The sequence below is a fragment of the Gymnogyps californianus genome, chromosome 20 (assembly GCF_018139145.2).
Source record: "Gymnogyps californianus isolate 813 chromosome 20, ASM1813914v2, whole genome shotgun sequence".
Taxonomy (NCBI): Eukaryota; Metazoa; Chordata; class Aves; order Accipitriformes; family Cathartidae; genus Gymnogyps; species Gymnogyps californianus.
Window position 1 is genome coordinate 1,646,013 of NC_059490.1, and position 18,495 is coordinate 1,664,507.

The 18,495-nt window shown below is 40.1% G+C and overlaps 1 protein-coding gene across 4 annotated transcripts in view; it reads right to left on the bottom strand.

Moving 5' to 3' along the window:
* Window positions 1-668: 668 nt before the first annotated feature.
* AUTS2 (activator of transcription and developmental regulator AUTS2) overlaps window positions 669-18,495 on the bottom strand; it is a 799,219-nt gene continuing 781,392 nt past the window's right edge. For all 4 annotated transcript variants that reach the window (XM_050908788.1, XM_050908790.1, XM_050908787.1 and 1 more), the window contains 7 exons: window positions 17,360-17,389; window positions 15,675-15,746; window positions 11,619-11,760; window positions 11,010-11,087; window positions 9,517-9,600; window positions 8,386-8,608; window positions 669-3,352 (listed from right to left, as the gene is read on the bottom strand). In XM_050908788.1, the coding sequence (XP_050764745.1) occupies window positions 2,113-3,352; window positions 8,386-8,608; window positions 9,517-9,600; window positions 11,010-11,087; window positions 11,619-11,760; window positions 15,675-15,746; window positions 17,360-17,389 (1,869 nt within the window). In that variant the 3' untranslated portion in view covers window positions 669-2,112. The remainder of the gene's footprint in view (window positions 3,353-8,385; window positions 8,609-9,516; window positions 9,601-11,009; window positions 11,088-11,618; window positions 11,761-15,674; window positions 15,747-17,359; window positions 17,390-18,495) is intronic.

The window sequence follows — 18,495 nt, forward strand, 5'->3', positions numbered from 1 at the left end:
TACTATATTTTAAAGAATCTGGACAAGCCAAGGATCTGGTCTCCTTTTTGTTCCTTTTTTCCTTACTACTATAATAATTTTAATAAGATGGCTTATAAAATCTTGCCATTTCCTTTACATTTTTAATAGCCATTTCTTCTGAACAAAAACCCACTCTTGGGAAAAAGTATTTGTTCCCCATAGCAATGATGGGGTACTCCACACAAAGAAGCACCTAGCAGTTTAGTTCACATTTTTTAATAACATGGCACAATTTACATTACACAAGTCTTCGCTGATGAGGAAACATGCTGAAGATTGAGAGCCGCTTCACTTTTCTTTTCACATAGGATCTAGAAAGGACTTTATTACATACAGGATAAACAGCAAAAAGGTTCGTATATAACAATCTCTTTACAATACTGAAAGCTACCACTACGGTTCCAGTGTACATATTCTTCAGGGTTGGGGTTTTTTTGTATTTTTCCTTTTGTTCTTAAAAAAAAAAAAAAAACCACTGCACAACATCTGGAGTTCACAAAATCTGAAGCTCACAACTAAACCTTCAGTTGACTACTAAAATAGATCTCTGATCATTAGAAACAACTGTCTGTAGTTAACTTTTTTCTTTTTTTTTTTTTTGCCAAAACAGGATAACAACTTCAGATAGCACTTTAATACACTAGAAGACCAATGGAACTAATTTTATTTCATACATATATTTTACAGTCCAGTAGACAAGATACTGAATTCTCTCTGATAAAGTCATATTCTCTCCAAATATTTAGACAAGAAACTTAACGCATTATAAAAAAGTGTGTCATGAAAAGACAGATTTCAGAAGATTGATGCATATTTTTAAAAAGGACCATGTTCTTCATGTTATTTCATGTCTTCTATGATTAGGGAACCACAAGGCTGACCTGTTAACTATTCACAGACTTTATTACCAACTGAAATACAATAAATTGCATTATGAAATCTGCATCGGAGTTCATTAATTAAACTACTGATCCACAGTGAAAACATGCCCATCATTTAGAAAAGTATTAGCTTTCTTGTAAGAGTTGTTTCAATGTAGCGCAAGATCATGTTAAAAAAAAAAAGTGTGTGTACAGATAAAAATGACACACTGGCAATAAAAACAGACATGAATGGCTATAAGCAGATGTTCTTCCAAAAATAAATTTGACACATTAAGTGACGAAAGTTCTGGAAAATATCCAGCATTTGATTATTACTCCGTTTAACCCAGATTAATGTGACTGAAAACGAATTTGTCATCACTACAGTATCAGTGATTACAGATCGCTAACCCTGACGCGTTCTAAGGAATACATGAGCTACAGTAACATCAGCATCTTGATGCAGGGGTTCAGACAGAAAACTACACTTCTAACGGGCTGTTTCTTCATCAAAACAAGCAAGAGAAATAAGTTTCTATTATAGATGAGCTTGTTCAGGGAAAATATGACTTTAATTATGTTGTGTGTTGAAAAGGCTCCTTTGAGTTATAAAGGCTTTTGTGAAAAGCCTTAAAATTCATTGCATAGTTGAAGGGGTTTAGCTGTCTATAACAATATATGTAACACAGCATAAGCAGACTGTGTTGATCAATATTAAGTTTGCAAATAGCACAGTTTAAGAAGTATTAATGTATTATGTTACTTAATTTTATCTATTTACATTTGTACAAAGTAAAGCTTTCATCTTACCCTTTTTGCATATATGAACCATTAACCCATGAAGCAATCTTTTTACATAAATATCTACAATTGTCTTCACTTCTGGTCTGAAAGAGCTTTGTATGGTTGACATTGGTGGTGGTTTGTTTCTAGTCAAATCATTCAGATTAATGTCTTGTTCTTCAGTTCAAATTTTGAAAATTTTAAACTAGAAATAAAATAGAGTAGGAGACACGAGGAACATATGGACTTGGCTAAAAGATCTGGAAAATTTCAACATATAATATACAAAAAAACCATTTCAAAATCTTTGCACTCAGGTCTATACATATTGTACAGTGGGTCACATCCCCAGTCTGTATCAATGACTAGTAAGAAGGTCTTTATATTATGTTCATTTACAACGTTCTGTCCCTCTTTCTCTGGTTTTTATTTAGTCTCACTCTGCTTATCGAGCTTCAATGTCCTTGAGGGTGTGAGAAGGAGGCCTCTCTCTCATCTCTGTTGACAGAGGAGTAGTCCTTCTGGGAGACCCAGGCCGAGGTCCCAGAGTAGAAATAAGAGGTGGAGGGGCACTGAGAGCTGCTGTGGGGGGAGTTTTGTTGAGGATGCCATTTTGGTGTCCCGTTGGGGGACTGACTCTGGGGTAGTGCATGCTAGGAAGTCCTGGCGTGATTAGGCTTGGGTGAGGCAGGTGCCCATCCAAGGCGGCAGGGTGAACTGAGTGCAGGCGTGCATGTTCATAGTCCTCTCTGAGCATATGCAACCGCTCCCTGTCATCCAAGTGGTTGCCCCTCTCATGCTCACGTCGAGGGTCAACAGAGAGAGGGTGGTGGTGATGGTGGTGGTGATTATAGTCGTGAGGTTCCCGATCCCTGAATGACCTGTCTGCTTCATATAATCTTGGCGTAGAAAGACGATGAAGGGGGTCATTTCTTAGCAAAAAGTCTCTGCCCAGGGGGTCTCTCCGATGAATATCTAGCTCTCTGTACGGATCTCTTAAGGGATCTCTCATTGGATCCCAGTGGAAAGAAGGATAAGGGAAACGTTCTCCACCAGGAATTGGGCTAATTCCCATAAAAGGGGTCATCATGCGAGTCCTATCCAGGCCACTGATGCTGTTCATGTGATGTATACCAGTTACACCTACAGTCATGGGCATAGAAACTAAAGGACTTGGATGGACGTTAGATGTAGATATAGGTGGTGGCTGATCAGATGACCTATGAGTCTGAGGTCCCTCAGGTTGAACATCATGGTCTTCCTTTCGCTCCTCCTTCACTTTGACTTCATTGCTTTTCTTCGGATTATCGTACGCTGGCTCGTTCTTCCTCTCGGCCTCACGGTTTGAAGTACTATTAGGCCTGGTGCTCTCCACAACGGGAGGCCTAGCATAGGGTGAAGGAACCCTGGGCATTTGCTTAGACTCTTCCACCACTCGGCTTTCATGGCTCAGCCCTTCTTTCTCCGAAATATAGTTGTCCTTCACCTTGTGCTCTTCAACATTAATTTCCTTCCGAGATTCGGAGTGATCCCTCTCTCTTTCTTTGGGTTTCTCTTTTTCTCGAACCTCGGGATTCAGATGGCTCCTGATCTGCTCATTTGAGCTGCGATTATGTCCGAGGGAGTTTACTGGATGGATAGGTGCTGGCGAAGGATGGCTGGAGTGTCTTTTCTCAATGCTCTCCCTAGAAGAATGAGAAGCGTAAAAATGAAGGCATGAGAAACTCTGCAAATAAAACAAAGCATCTAGGGTGTCTGACTTTATACTCGTTGCTTTGCAGAAAGCTAGTAACATGCACCATTAAATGCACTGTTCCTTTTGCACGCCCAAAACACCAGAAGAATATCCCATCTCTAAACTAGGCCTACTCTTATTATCTCGACCCAGAAGAAGAAGATCCCCGAAGCTGCTTTGTGAATGATCTGATTGAGATTTCAAACACTGAAGTCCATAGAAGGCTCCCAGGGGAATCTAGCTCTAGTACAAATTTCTAAGACAACAGCATTAATTGTTTCCAAAGAAGAGAGAGAAAAACAAAACCATACTCATTTCATCCAAAAAAAGTGAGGCAATTAATTCCAAATTACATGGTTAATAGTATTTTACCTGCTGCTTCTATTAAGAATACATTTGGGAAAATAGATGACATTTTGTTCAACTGACTTTTTACAACATTTCTAGACCTATGTACCTTACAAATTTCTTATCTCTATTCTCTTCAATCTCTAGCTTTTCAATTTACTTCTCACAATTCAATTTACTTCTTAAAACTGAAAAAAAACCCCTCTCAAGACACCAGTACTGATGGTGACAATCCACCTCTCCGAATAGGCAGGCACCTCTCTAAGTGCAATGACCCTCAGTGCAAGTGTTTTAATAGAAGCGGCCATCGTGCATAGACTATGTGTTGACTTCCTCAGCAGAGATCAGTCTACCCTATATGCTCATCATTCAGGCTAGCTCTGAAAACATCATCTCTCTGGAGTCAGTTGCTCTTCAGATTACCAATCCTTTCCCATTTCTAGGGTAGAGCAAGCAGAGCAGGGACAGGGCCAATGCATCTCCCTGCCAATGCTAGGAAGTCTCAGAATACTGTGAGTTCATTCCATCTTTCAAACCTATTTATGTTGCACAAAAGATTAGAGAATTATTGTCTGGCAGTGGACAAAAACCTAGATACATGAATGGATTCTGTACCAATTATTTTCTGGAAGCAGTGTTGATCAGGAGTTGTTATGGGCAACACTAAGTGAAAAAGCTTTCCTATTTAAAATGAATCGAATTCATAAGGTAAATCTAATTCCTCAGTTCCAATGATTTTAACCTCTCACTAATTTCAGCTGATCTCTGAGTTGGAGTCTCTCCACGAAGACAGCTCCAAATAGTCAGTGTTGGACACGTGCTGTTTGCTGAGCATGGAAATTCTGTTCCGTGTGGGGTGATGGACAATGTGCTGTTAAAGGCAAAAGTGAGGGATAAGCAGTGAGGCCCTCCGAAGTCCAACCAGCTCCAGTTTACATGGTTTCTTGCTGGGTGCTGCACTCTCTGCTTAGCAATGCGTAACTTGAACACGCTTGGATGAGGACAGCAGGTTGAAACTCACTCTGGACAAGATGAGCAATACTGGCTGGCTGAAGGGCAACTTGGAGGGCGACTTTGAAGTGGACACTTGCTCCTTCACCTATACAATTTCTGCTACCTACTTTTTTGCTGAGCTGAACTGCATAAGATTTCTACCTGTAGGTACTTTTGGACGGTGAAACCGCAGCAACTGCAGAAAAAATATCTTTGAAAAGGAAACTCTCATTATTATAATCTCACCAGATGCATCTTTTGCTGCGTCTAGACTGAATTGTTGAAACTGTCATTTTATGGGCCATGTCTAAGAGACCTCCGAGAGTCCAGAATGTGACTGCTAGGAAACATTTGTAAGATGGAGCATGTGATACCAGAACTGCCTAGTCTGCACTGACTACCAATTAACTCCTTGGTATCAGGTTTTGCTTTGATTGACTGTGCCCTAAACAGTCTGGAAATTGTGTCCTGGCTCTAATTTCCCTCCTCTTGCTTTCCACCGAAAGTTGAGGCATTTGATTTAACAGCTTCCAGATTTGGACACAGTGAGACCAAGTCAAGGCACTCCAATGAAGGCTTCTCAATGTGAAGACTTGATTCTTTTACTTTGCTGGGAAAGCACTGGCTTGTGGACTCTGCAATACCTAGTCTTTTATTTATTTTGCTCATGGGACTAGTTCAGAGGGCACCCTTAATTGTTTTATTTCACTAGGAGAGCTCATTGAGTCCTTTTGCTGATATTTAATCAATTTTCTATGTAACTGATGTATTTTAAGTTATGCATAAAATTTAGAGAAAATAACAGGCATCTTCTGTAACTAAAGAAAAATATATGTGCAACCAAAATAACATATTCCTTTGCCAATTTCATCTTGTTCAATTACAGTGATGGTATTATCTCAAGAGGCTATTGATTATGTAGCTCGCTTAAGTGAACTACATTTAGTTCAGTGGTCAGAGAGGGAATAATTTTTTATCCTCAGATTTGTCAAGGGCTCCTTAGGTTAATAATATGGGAACAGCTCTAAGCCTCTGTCTCCATAAAGAAGAAACTTAAGATCATGTTCTCAAATGAACTTATTACTAAGTAAGGTATGTTTCGAGGCTGGATGCTACACTGAAAGATACCGAGTATCTTATGCCGAGTACTTTGCCTCATTTATGTTGATGAACAGATCAATAGATTCTTGGTTCTTCTTTTTTTTAATGCTCTAGGATTACATACACTTAAAATGTCATTATTAGAATGGAATTGCTCAGTGACATCTTTTAAACGAAGTATCACTCAGAAGGAACAAATCCTATTTTTCACAATAACTATTTTGTACTGATTTTTTCCTAATGCTGGGCTGGAATAAGAGAGTCCTTAAAACAAAAAAACCTCCACAACTGCAAACGATGTTCCAGGAGAAAGTGGGGACTATATCAGGACATTGCAGTGTACCTCCCCAGCCAGCTCTGCACCTAGGAGAGGTTCACAGATTGTATTTTCATATTATCTAAGCTATCTAGAGGGATTTACCTTCTCGCAGTCTAGCTGGGAGGGAGCTGCGGTACACTGGCCATACAGCTTATCCAAGAAGAGTGACCAGTGATTCATTGCACCCCACTTTAACACCAATCTGAGATGGGGAAGAGCCAAGCTAAGAAGTACCTCTGAGGTACCTTTCCACTGGTAACAGAATAAATCTAGATGAATGCTTTTGGCTAGATGGCCCATTTTGGGGGCTGATAAAGTTAGACCCTTGATGACAGGATGATTTTGAGATGAAATCATACCTCTGGGTGTGATTCCCAGTTCTTCCTGTTTGGGCAAATTAGCTTAAAATAGGTAACAGAGATTGGGACCTCAGCTAGAAAGCAGGGCTACATCCTCACCCCGCTGGGTGCCACTGAAGATAAAAGAATAGGTATGAGAGGCTCACAAACTCCTCCAGACATTATCTACATAGGGAGCACATCTCCAGGAAGGGATTCTCAGCATCTTCTCATACAGGCAACAGTGTGAGCATGCTGCAAAGTAGAACTCTTTAAAACCACACAGATGGATGCACAGCAACACTAGATCGGCGAAAACATTATTGTACTAAACTGGTAGCCATAATTGTGCAGAAGTATGAAGCATGAATGACGCTTACTTTTAAGCTCTCAAATTATTGAAAATAAATATGTTCTGAGCTATGATATGGAGTTCAGGCAATGCCAAAGCAGCTTGCAAGGAATGTATTTTGGAAAGGGATTTTCTTCAGCAGGAACACTTCAGAAGAAAACAACAAAACAGCAACTGAAACAATCACACAATTCTAAAGACTACCCATATCATTAGTAACTAAAATGCTTTGCCATTCAAGCCAGTAAAGTTACTCACATGCTTAAGCATTTTGCAGGACAGAATCCCCAATTTGTAACAGCAATTTATTTTGAAGCATTAACACCAGACATGAAAATAATGAAGCTATGCTACCAAACAGAAAATATTCCAAATGGAAAATGTAGGTGAAAAGATCTGTAGTTTGACTTGCTCTTCACATTTTACAACAACATAGAAAAGCTCTTAAATGTATTTTTAGAATATCTAATGTGTTAGCATAACTTCTTTTAGAAAAGGCTACTAATGCGTATATTTGGGTTAGTGACAGAGAAGTCAGAAAAGCACATCTCCTAAATATTCTTGTATATTAAAAAGTTAGAAACAAATAGCCATTATGTAGTAAAGTCATGTGCAAACTTAACAGGAAAGCCATTAAGCCACAACTGAAAAAGCTGAAATCAGCCTCTCTGCATTTTTCAAGGAAGGCATGACACTTGCTGAATGGCAAATTCTTATAATTTGGTACTTAAATGTTAAGAGGAATTGTTACTGAGTTAACTATATAATGGGAACAGTCCTGACAAAAAAAATATGACCAGGTTTTACTTTCCATTAACCCTTCCCAGCCTGGACATGTTAGCGTGCAAGTCCATGTAAAACACTGAATAAAAACTGTGCTTGAAGGTGTGTAACAGCAGTGCATGTGTGTGTGGCTTTTTTGAGGGGAATTAAGGTTCATTTAATGAGCTGCATGCACTGAAACTTACTGTGGTACTGGAACATGACATACCCGGTGCATTTTACAGTGTTATAATTTTACAACTTTATCAGTGGTCCCCCTGGTCAGTCCATTTTTGAAGAGGGAGGTAGCGTTACTTGTTTTGCAGACAAGGTCTGATTTACAAAGTTATTTAAGTATTCAAAGGTGCAGATATGCGTCTGATGGACTTTATAATCCTTTTTTTCATCCTGTCAGGCACCCATCTACACATTAAGTCTTCAAAAGACCTACAACAATGTGACCCACAAGGTAACAGAGTGTGTGGGCCTGATTCTATTCTCACTTGACACTGCCTGAACTCCGCTCCCGCAAAGCTCCTTCTGATGAAGTGCGGTGCCAGTGAGAAGAGAAACAGATGCAGTAGGAAACACCTGAGTTAGAAACCTGCATCTTTCGCAGTGCCTCGTGTTGTAGGCAGCAATGGTGTCAGCTCTCCAGGTGTCCCTCTACTGAAGCTCTGGTTTAACAATGTGCCAGGCTGGGAAGGGTTAAAAGCGGAACAGAGCCCCAAGCTTTGAACTAGACAATTCTTGGAAGTGTTCTTTCGTACCTTTCTTTGTCATCTTTACTAACAGATGAGTCTCGTTTATCTACATCTCTATCTCTGTCATGAGCTGCAGCAGATGAACTGCGCTCCAGCTCTCCTGGCTTCAGCCAGGGCGGAGGGGTCGGGAACGAAGGAGGAGTTCGGTGCAGTCGGTTCCAGGGCTCGTGAGGGTTGCTAAAGCTCTGCATACTGGGGCCATCCTTGTGGCCGAACATTGAGTTGGGTGCTGAAATGGTGAAGTGGAAAACAAAAAGGTTTAAGAAAAAGGTATGCTCTAGTGAAGGTACTTACCAAAAAAACTTTTACAGCACTCAGAGTTAAAATGAATACATATTATTGGGAGCTGGAAAAGGAAAGGAAATTAACAGAGATTCATTAGAGAGTCTCATTCCTAAAAATGGGCAGGCATCTGACAGCTGTTTTAATTGGAAAGGGAAATGCTGTGGATAAAATTGACAAGGGATGACGTAGTAAGATAAAAGTGACAATGATCCTTATTCCAAATATTTTGGAGACATCAGGAAATGACCATTATACAGACTATAAATAATGGAACTTGTTGCATTTGATCCTGAACCAAAGTAAAGTAATATGTGACCGAAATCATGCCAGATTTCAAGTATGGAGAAAGAGAGTGATTTTTAAAAGGATGATCTTTTGTGACTGGCCAAATCTGGAGAAATGTTGATGATCCTGGACAAATAAATGGCAGGTCAGTGATCTTTTCCAGGCACGTGTCCTGGATTACTGGTGAGAAAGGAAAAAAAAAATGTTCCCATCCACAGCTAGGGATGCTGCACACATTAACTATTTTTGAACATGCAACAAAACCATGAGAAATTTCACAAACCCCTCAGACTCACAAGTTCTATATTCTTTTTTTTTTTTAACTGAACGATGTAATGGTGACATTTAGCACTATGTTGAACCCAAACTATTAAGTAACTAATAGAAAATACTTTATTGATGACTAAAAAATGCTGTTATTTAGAAGAAAAAGGTCACTTTTCAAATTCCCATCTCTTAGTGGTATGTGGTCTAAGTAACTGGTAAAAAAGACAGCAAATAGTCACCATCACTCAATATCCTGAATTACACAGCAAACAAGAATTCATAAACAAAGAGATTACTCACTAACTGTCGGGTTCCCGAGTCCCCCGAAGGCATTACTACCCACTGCAGTGAGACCGCTGAAGGAAGCCGGTCGATTGAAAGGCTCTGCAAACCAACAGAAACAGCTGAAGCTCACTGGCATGTTGGTAATTATGATAAAGCATTAGCGTGTTATCCAACTGCATTACGTCTGCATGAAAGCTCAGTCTGCGCCCATCAGTAGTTGAACATCATCCTCCCACAACACAGCAGTGATTGTGAGGGGGTGGGACATACAAAAACGTATTTTTTTTAAAATGACAGTATGCATGGGATCGTCTTACTAGAAAAACTTCCTCTTCAGAGAAAAACAAGATGTTAAAATATACATGGTATTGAGGCCTTTACTTCAGCATAAGTAGCTACTTCATTTAAAACCTGCAAACATCTCCATTTTTATTTCCTTTTATTCCCTTCCAATTCAATTCCATGGTCTTTCTCAGGAAATGTCCCGGGCTAGCAAGACTATTATTAACTCTGGCAACTGTGCTCCAAACACCTTCAGGCTATGTCTCCTAAACCATAGCCAGGATATAAATAAAACGTCCTATTACACTGATATGTCATGCTGACCTGAACATTTTGTAATTCTGTTGATATTTATTGCTAATACTATACGAAAAACTAGTGTGGACTGAAAAATACTGGAATAATTTTTTTTAGTAGTTAATGCATACAGGGTAGAGGTAAGTCATATGAATGAAGCAAATTCTCTTCTCACTTTATTTTGGAGAAGTCTAACAATTTTGATGAAACCACTTCTGATAAGTACCAGCACAGAGAAAAGGAATACCAAACCTAGCATTTTCTATAGGCAGCTAAGTGCAGAATGACAAACCCACATTGTGAGTCTGCTGTATCAATGTGGTGACCCTCCCAAATCCTTCTCTATGCAAAATAAAATGCCAATTTAGAGTCTTGATCTCAGATGCTCCCGAGGGCAGCAGACCACCTTATTGCAACATCAGTAAGTTAGAAGGGAAATAACAACTTTTGGTAACTTGGGTGGTTCCATTTTTAAATGCGTATTCACTAGTTTTCACTAACAGACAGATTTGAGGCCAGATCACAAGATTTTAAGGATATCTTTCCCACTCACTTAAACGGAAAAGCAGACATCTAAGTAGGAGTTAGGAAAAGAAACCCCTCCATGAACTGAAGCCTTAACCTTAAGGCATTTTTTTTTGACTGGTTATAAACATGACCACAGTGAAACCTAACCAGCCCTGTCACCCCGCTCCTCTAACGTCCAGACTGTTTTCAGAAGTATTTCAAAACATGCTGTCAGTGATACTACTATGTGTATTTAGAACTGCTACTTGGTAATGACTAAAATTAAATGGCTAAAATGCGCAATTTGTAAAGGTTAAGTAGGCAGGATACTCAAAGAGTCTCCACATGGGAAACCTTTAATGGTCTCAATGGCCAATGTGTGTTACTTCTGAGTTGTATTCACCGTTAGTTAGAGAACGTACCTAAGTGAGCAGCTGGGTTGAGAAAGTTGCTGTGGTGGGGTGGTGGGCCGAAAGGGGTGCCGGCTGGATGACCCCCACCTGCCAAAACAAAGCAAAAGGGGTGAATTCCTAGCAAAAGCTCAGACAGGGACTCACTGTGCTCTGGGCTTGACTATCATTTCTTCAATGGCAGCTCACGTGAGCAGAGATTGCTGTACACTGGGTGGGGGCTCTCAGGTCAGGATCCTATGCAAATAGCAGCTGCTTTGCTAAACAGAAATTCCCAGTTAGAGTATAAGGGGTTGGGGGGGGGAATGTTTCAGTACGGAAAAAAAAAAGAGCAAGTGAAATACAGCTTATTTCCAACCTGTCATCTCCGTGATGCATTGGACATCACTGTGTGAAGAAATGCTCCTCCATTTACTACCTGTATGGCATTTCAGCAGGTTGGGCTTTTTTAAAAGCATATAGAATAATTTTAAAATATTTATCAAATAGACTAATAGCCCCTGGCATGTCTTGCAGAGAGTTCATAAGCGAAAGCATATGGGAAATTTCCTTTTAACATGGCAAGGATTAACATTTTAATGAGCATGCCCCAAGAAGGAGATTTCACTTCTCAGTACTCACTGGCTGTGGAGAAGAGAGTCGAGGGCCGGGCCAGGTCATGGGGGTGGTGGATGGCTCCAAAAAGGCTGGGGCCTGGTGGCCTGCTCAGAAATTCAGGTTTCAGGCCAAAGTCCAGCTTGTGCGGATCAGACTGCATCTGTTTCTGAAATGTAAAACAAGATTTGGAAGAGACTGTCCTAAAAGATAGCAGTAAAAGGCACTTCTAGAATGATGTGGGTATAGCAATTTATTCATACTAACTGACGTTTTAACAAGAATATTAGTTTTTGGGACCCCGAGCATAGGTGCACAGCTGTTTCCCCGGAAGGGGGATCTAAGGCAGAGAGAGAAAATCTCAGGCTCCCAATGCACATTTCCTGCAATTTCAACAGTGTTTTCACATATGCTTACATCCATCCCTCTGGAGCAAAGCATTTCAGCACAGACCTGACTTAAAGAACAAACAAAAAAATCATTGAAGAGGCCTCAGACACTTGCTTAGCTGTAAGAAATAGGTCTGTCTTAAAATAATAAAAACAACGCCAAAGAGAAATGTTAGTTTGGACCTGATCCCAGGTGGACAGGCGTGTTAAAAGCTGGGTGAAAGCATCAACTGTAACAGGCACAGCTGCCAGCTGACCCCCTTCCCACTGCAGGAATCCCTTGCCAGACAGTTACGGCAGAGACAAGTCAATGGACACCAGAACCATTAATTTTAAACGTGAAGCTGCAATCAAGAAACACTTGATGCAGTATATCTTTCAGTGCCTCTCAGACTGCAACTGAGCAAGCTAGGGGCTAAAATGAATCAAATTACAGATGAAGCGTATTTGAGTCTAAAGAACTGAAGTCCCATTTTGACTGCTTGCACTCCAAATTCAAAGCACGGTATGTCGCTGTCTGTATTTATATGGTATTAGAATCAGCAGGCTTTCTTTTTTAAGGTAAATTGGCTGAGGTAGCTGTATGGTAAATGATAAGTGGATGAAGGGTGGGCTCTTCTTTGTGCCATGTACTCATTTTAGTGGTCCCTACTTCAATAGTTTTATAGAATGAAGAGGAAAACCAAATTCCCAATTACCTGTCCTGCCAGAACTCCCTAAACACAGATTGCGGATTAATTGTGCAGGTCAGCTGAAGGGATTTACAAATGTGTAACACTGAACCAGTAGATCTTGACAGTAATTCTGGAGCATGTTACGCTTTATAAATCAGTATTTAATACTGTGCCAGCTCAGAGTGCAGACTACTACAATGTTATAAATATGCATATTAAAAAGTTATGACCAAGTTAATGTGCATGCCTAGTAGCTGTTTTTCAAGTGCTAGTAACATGTCTATGTAGCTATGAGAACAAAAAATAAACCCAATGCTTATCAATATTTTGAGATAATGGCCTGCAAGAGTATTGAAATGGGAAAGATGGCCAAGTTAAGGTCATGTCTTTTAAGGTGGTAACACTGTCGTGCTTTAATAATTAAAAAAAGTTCAGAAAATACAGATACCTCAGTTGAAGCCTGTGTGCCAGATTTTTATGCTGTGAACTCTTTTTATTCTTCTTTTTAACAACCAAGTTATAAACCTCTGACAGGCATTACTCAGAATAGCAAAAGCAGGCTGGAACTTTAATTGCAGCCATATGAATGGTGCTGTTCTAAATAATGAAAAAATCCCCTGTCTGAAGAGGAACAGGAATATCATGGATGTGTTAAAAGATTTTTTAATGTGTTGGTTTACCTTAAAATAGTACCAAAGAAAATTGATCAGATTTATTTTACCCCCAGCTGCTGTTCAGGAGAGCACCCCTCTTGATGGTAATTCTTACGAATGTATTTGAAGTCCAGCAATGTGTAACACCTTAACTCAGGGCCCACTAAAATCAATTTACATGTCTGCACTAATTTCACGGCATGTTAGATCAGGCCATAAGGCCTTTCCTAAAAGAGAGAGGGGCAATTACAGAGCATAAATTCTCTCCTGAATCCAGGCCAGTAACGCACTGGTCAGTCTAAGGAGGAGTGTAAAATTGCTTTGTGCCCCGAGCTGGTATGCAACCCTGGCTTTGTCTGAGGAATTCCCTGGGTGTGCAGACAGGTTACACAGGTCTGAACTGTGTCTCGGTGCAGAGGTATAGGCAGGCAAACAGCATCCACAGCTGCATGCAATTTTTCCTGGGGTCAGGAAGGTTGTGTTTTAAAGCTTCCTATCTTGCCTGCTTCTTCAGTGTCTGGTGTTGCCCTCTGCAAGCAATTACTAGCGGGCCAGATAGTTACCAATTCTTCCATACTTTGCAAGCAGTCTGGTGGCACTGCATGCAAACTTGAAATCTCTGAGTAAATACATTTTATTCCCTGCTCTACGGTCAGGCAGCGTCTTCAGCTTGTGCAGAAGAAAAGGCACCTTCACAACCTTGGGCTAGAAGGAGAAATCGTTCTGTATGAGCCTTCAGCCAGAGATTTCACACTTTGTGGTCGCATGCAGAGCGCAGGACTTCGCTCCCGTGTGGCAGTCTGAAGCCCACGGGGACATAAACCAACTCGCCTTACTGACTGTAGACCATACTTAATTTTTTGACCGAACTGAGATAGTGAAATACATTTCCCAATTATTCTTGAAATTATCATCATGCACAGCCTCAAAAAGTCAAGTAACATCCTTTCCTGTACTTCTGGGCTTTATTCCTGTTTTTTAACATGCAAGATAGAAAAGTATTAGGTAAAAGAAATGGCTGCATGAAAATGCCATTTACTATGAGTTATAAATACACCAGTATGACCTCTCTCTGAATATCAAATCAAAGAAGATTCAAAGGACATAGATAGCATGGGAATAATAATTTCATTTCAAGAAAATACCTTTTCAATGAAATAAAAAAAAGGACATATAACTCTCTAGGTCTATAATCTTGTCTTTTTTGATAATAGGAAGATGAATGAAGATCACTAGCAGGGGAAACATAAGGAAGCAGAGAAGAGAGATATGTCTACTGCAGCAAATTAACCTGTCAACCTTGTTTAAAAGGGTTATTTTTAAACTCTATTAGCTGCGGGTTTTAGTAGCTGTTCAACATCTTCATATTCTTATAGCACTACCTTATACAATTCAATTGCATACACAGACTGCAAAGTGCTATGGACTCCTTGTTAATTTTACTTGGTAACACAAGCTATTGACTCCTGAAGTACAAGTATGAACAGTAAAGAACACCAACCCTACCTGACTTACTGAAAAACTTCAGGACCAACACAGAATTTTTCAGTGACAAGTACAGTGAAAATATTATAAGGGGAAAGAAACCTTCTTCAAAGAGTCTATGTGCAATGAAAATACAGTTCAAGTAAGAACGGAAATACTCTAACTATTAAATGAATAGACTATTTGTTTTTATCTGTTTCAGGACAGCCTAAACTGGCCATGGCCCTTACCCTTGAAGTCTCAAAGCATGTTAACAAAGAAAAGATTTCCACCCCTTTACCTTCGGTGCAATGAGACAGTGTCTGGGTAACATTACTTCATCTGAGAGGCTGTGTCTGCCTGACCAGCCCAGACACGTACCGGTGCCCATCTCCAGCTGTGAGATGGGTTGTGAAAAAAGACTGATGGGAGCCTGTGCAGCCACACTGGATAAAGCATCTTAGGGACAGGAAAAATGTTCCTGTGCCCTCTTCTGTCCACGAACATTAATAAGAGGAATAGGATACATGTGCGTAGCTTCTCCAGACTTAAAAAAATTTAATCTTGATATGTTTGTGTCCTCAGCCATAAATAAAAGCAATGTCGTAGCTCAGGGGCACACCCATGTAGCTCTTCCTAGCTACAAAGTGGTTGTTACCACCTGAGATCTTGTGTCCTTGCTCCAAGGCATCACAGACATTCCTTTGAGGCTCTACCTTTACGTTTTTAATTCCAGTATGCCATCACTATGAAACGGAAGGTTATGCTATAATGCTATGTATGGTTACTTTAACATGGCATTAGCCATGGCATAGAACTGCTAACAGCAAGAGGCAAACTCTTCCTCTCACAGGTTTGCACTGTGCAATTCATCTGAAATTCAGGCGTGCCCAAAAGACTGACCTTGACTTTCTGTTGGTGATGGTATATCTGCCAGGCGATGTGAACATGCATAGCGCACCACTTTCCAGGTTTCTGGAAAAAACAAAGGGATACGACATGAATCAGTAACTTTGGAAAACCTGTGATGCTTTATTCTAGTTCTAGCAACTCTTGCCAACTCTTAGCCCAGTCTGGTTTGCTCTAGGGGATTCCCCATGCCAAGACAACTGAAAGCAAAGGGTCTCCCTTCAGAGCCTTCCCTCTCCGTCCTCTTGGGAAACCAGAAATGCAAAGAATTTGGCCCTTGCTATGACATTTATCTGGATATCCAGGAATGCTCCTGGTCACTCTCCTCTCCAAATAAACTCATGCTCAGTTTTTACACACTTTTGTAATCTTCTGATGCCACTGGCTGAGAATGCAGCTTGTGTTGCTGAAATCAATGAAACTGTCTCCCAATTAGCAGCTGCTCTGCATAGCTGGATTGCTTCACAACTGTACATTGAGTTCATTTCTGAAAGTGCAGCTATTCTAAGACTAGCCTTTCCACCAGAAGACAAAATTGAAAGCACTTTAAAAGATCACTCTGGTTTTCAAAATGAATCTGACTCCCTCATATAATTGCTGGTCTGTACCTACAAAACTTTGGCTCATAAATATACTGAAAATATTGGAGGTCAGTCAATTCACTCTGTTTGGGAAGGCTCTTCGCATCCTTCATGTCTCCATGCTTTTAAGTCATGGGGAGGAGAGAGGGAGGGAAAAACCAGAGTGCTATTTGGGTTTTCTTGTTGATTTTGTACTCCATTTCCAGGACATCTGGAAATCTTGTCTGAAAAAGACTCATTCAGGATATACTTTCTCCAATTTTGTTATTTAGGGGTCTGTAGTTACCTACACAACTAATGATTCCTGCAGATTTAAAAATAACCACAGGAATTAAAGAAACTCCTGAAGCTACTGGTAACTTAAACGTTTCACAAACTATGGCATGTGGTCTGCCTTCTATTTCTAGGTGTGTATCAACCAACAATTATAAACACACAACCCCCCCCCCCCATCTCATACACATACTCCCCTAAACTCAAGCCTTTTGCTTATTCACACCAACTGGTTGTGCTAGTGATTTAGTAAGTTCACTTGGTTGGTTCAATCAAAATTTAGACCTTCTTGAACACGTTGAAAAATTAACAAAAAATCCCTTTTGGATCACTGAGAGACTGGATCTTTTGATCCTTGTTTCTAAAATATTCTGTGTTTGAAGTGGATTGTCTGTCTATACTTGACAGTAAGATACTTGGGTAGGAAGCACCGTACTGAATAACACTGAAAACACACAGTAAATAATAAAAAGCAAAATCCTTCAGTCTGCAGTGAAATGACAGGGGATCACTGCCAGGGTAGGTCTCTAGGATTTGGCTCAGGAACCCTTGTCAGCCAGCGCGATAGAAGGATTATCAATATTTAACCTCTAGTATTCGTGCTAGGGGGTTGCATGAGAAGAACAGAAAACTTCCAACTTTGAAACTGTGTATTTTCCTCAAGTGACCACAAGATGCACACACAGAAGGACTGACCATGCTGCTCAGCAAACACGGTGTAAAATACCCAAGATGAAACATGGCATTGCTTTATAATTACTCTGCTGCTTTAACCCGGTGGGGACTGAGACGAGCTTGACAAACTATCACAAGAAGATTTCTTACCCTCAACATGGGCCTGAACGGATCTGTCAACTGTGAAGAAGAAATGACAGCTTGGTTACATGCCTGTCACTCAAACAATTGCTCTAATTAACAAATTTGTATTGCTTCATTAAGAGATGAAATTAAAATGTTATAATTTTACTTTCAAATGAAGCCCTTTCGGATAATAATTAGTCCTTAGCCTCCATATTCGAGCCGGTCTCCCTCCCCCCACGGCTGTTGTACCTAAGTGTTGACAAGCAACTAAACAAGCCTCACACAGAGCGCTCTGTCCTCTGGCATCATCATTAATTTGTTGATTTAATGCTACAAAAATGGCTGGTTAACTACTCTGAAGAAAAACACAGGTCTATCCTTTGGGCAAACTTCTGTTCTCATCTTTCAAAGCTGCTCAGCTTGTGAGAAGACTGGATAGCGGACAGGGATTCTTTTTCACAGGCTTGATCCCACAAATTGGGTTGGAATGGGCTGGAATGGTGTTTCAGACGTGCACCTGCAAACCAGTGACTGTGTCTGTTCAATGGCTATGGCATTAGGTCCTTGACTTGCACATTCAAATAGCCATTACTGACTGACTGCTTGCCTGATGCGTTCTCTGACACAAATGGGCTTTGCCTTAAATATTTTTCACACTGCAACAGATGTTGGTAAACAGGAGCTGTATAAAAAGCAATTTTCACATTATTATTTGTGGTCTGGTTTTTTCGGGTAGATTATTTTCTTATTCTCCTTTTTTGCTCACATTTCATCAATTAATGCTGGAAAATAAATTCAGTTTATTGGGTATTTCTCATTTGTTTTGGATTTTCTTTTTTGAAATGCAATACTAAAGGAGATTTATAGGTGTAAGAGGTACTTCGCAGATGCAGTGATGGCACAATACATCATCTTAAAAGAATCGAAACTACACTACAAGTTGAAAGGGAGCATAAAGCTAAATGACTTAATGATGGGAGGCTCTAGTTATCTTTTCAATTAGATAGAATAAACAGAAATGAAAAAACATGGTTCCTTTTGGTATAAAGCTCAACTACAGCACCAACTCAGAGCAAACCAAAGTACCGGAACTTGGTATAACCCAAAGAAAACAGCTCTGCTGTACTTAAAACTTTAGCCATATCACAACACGGATTTTT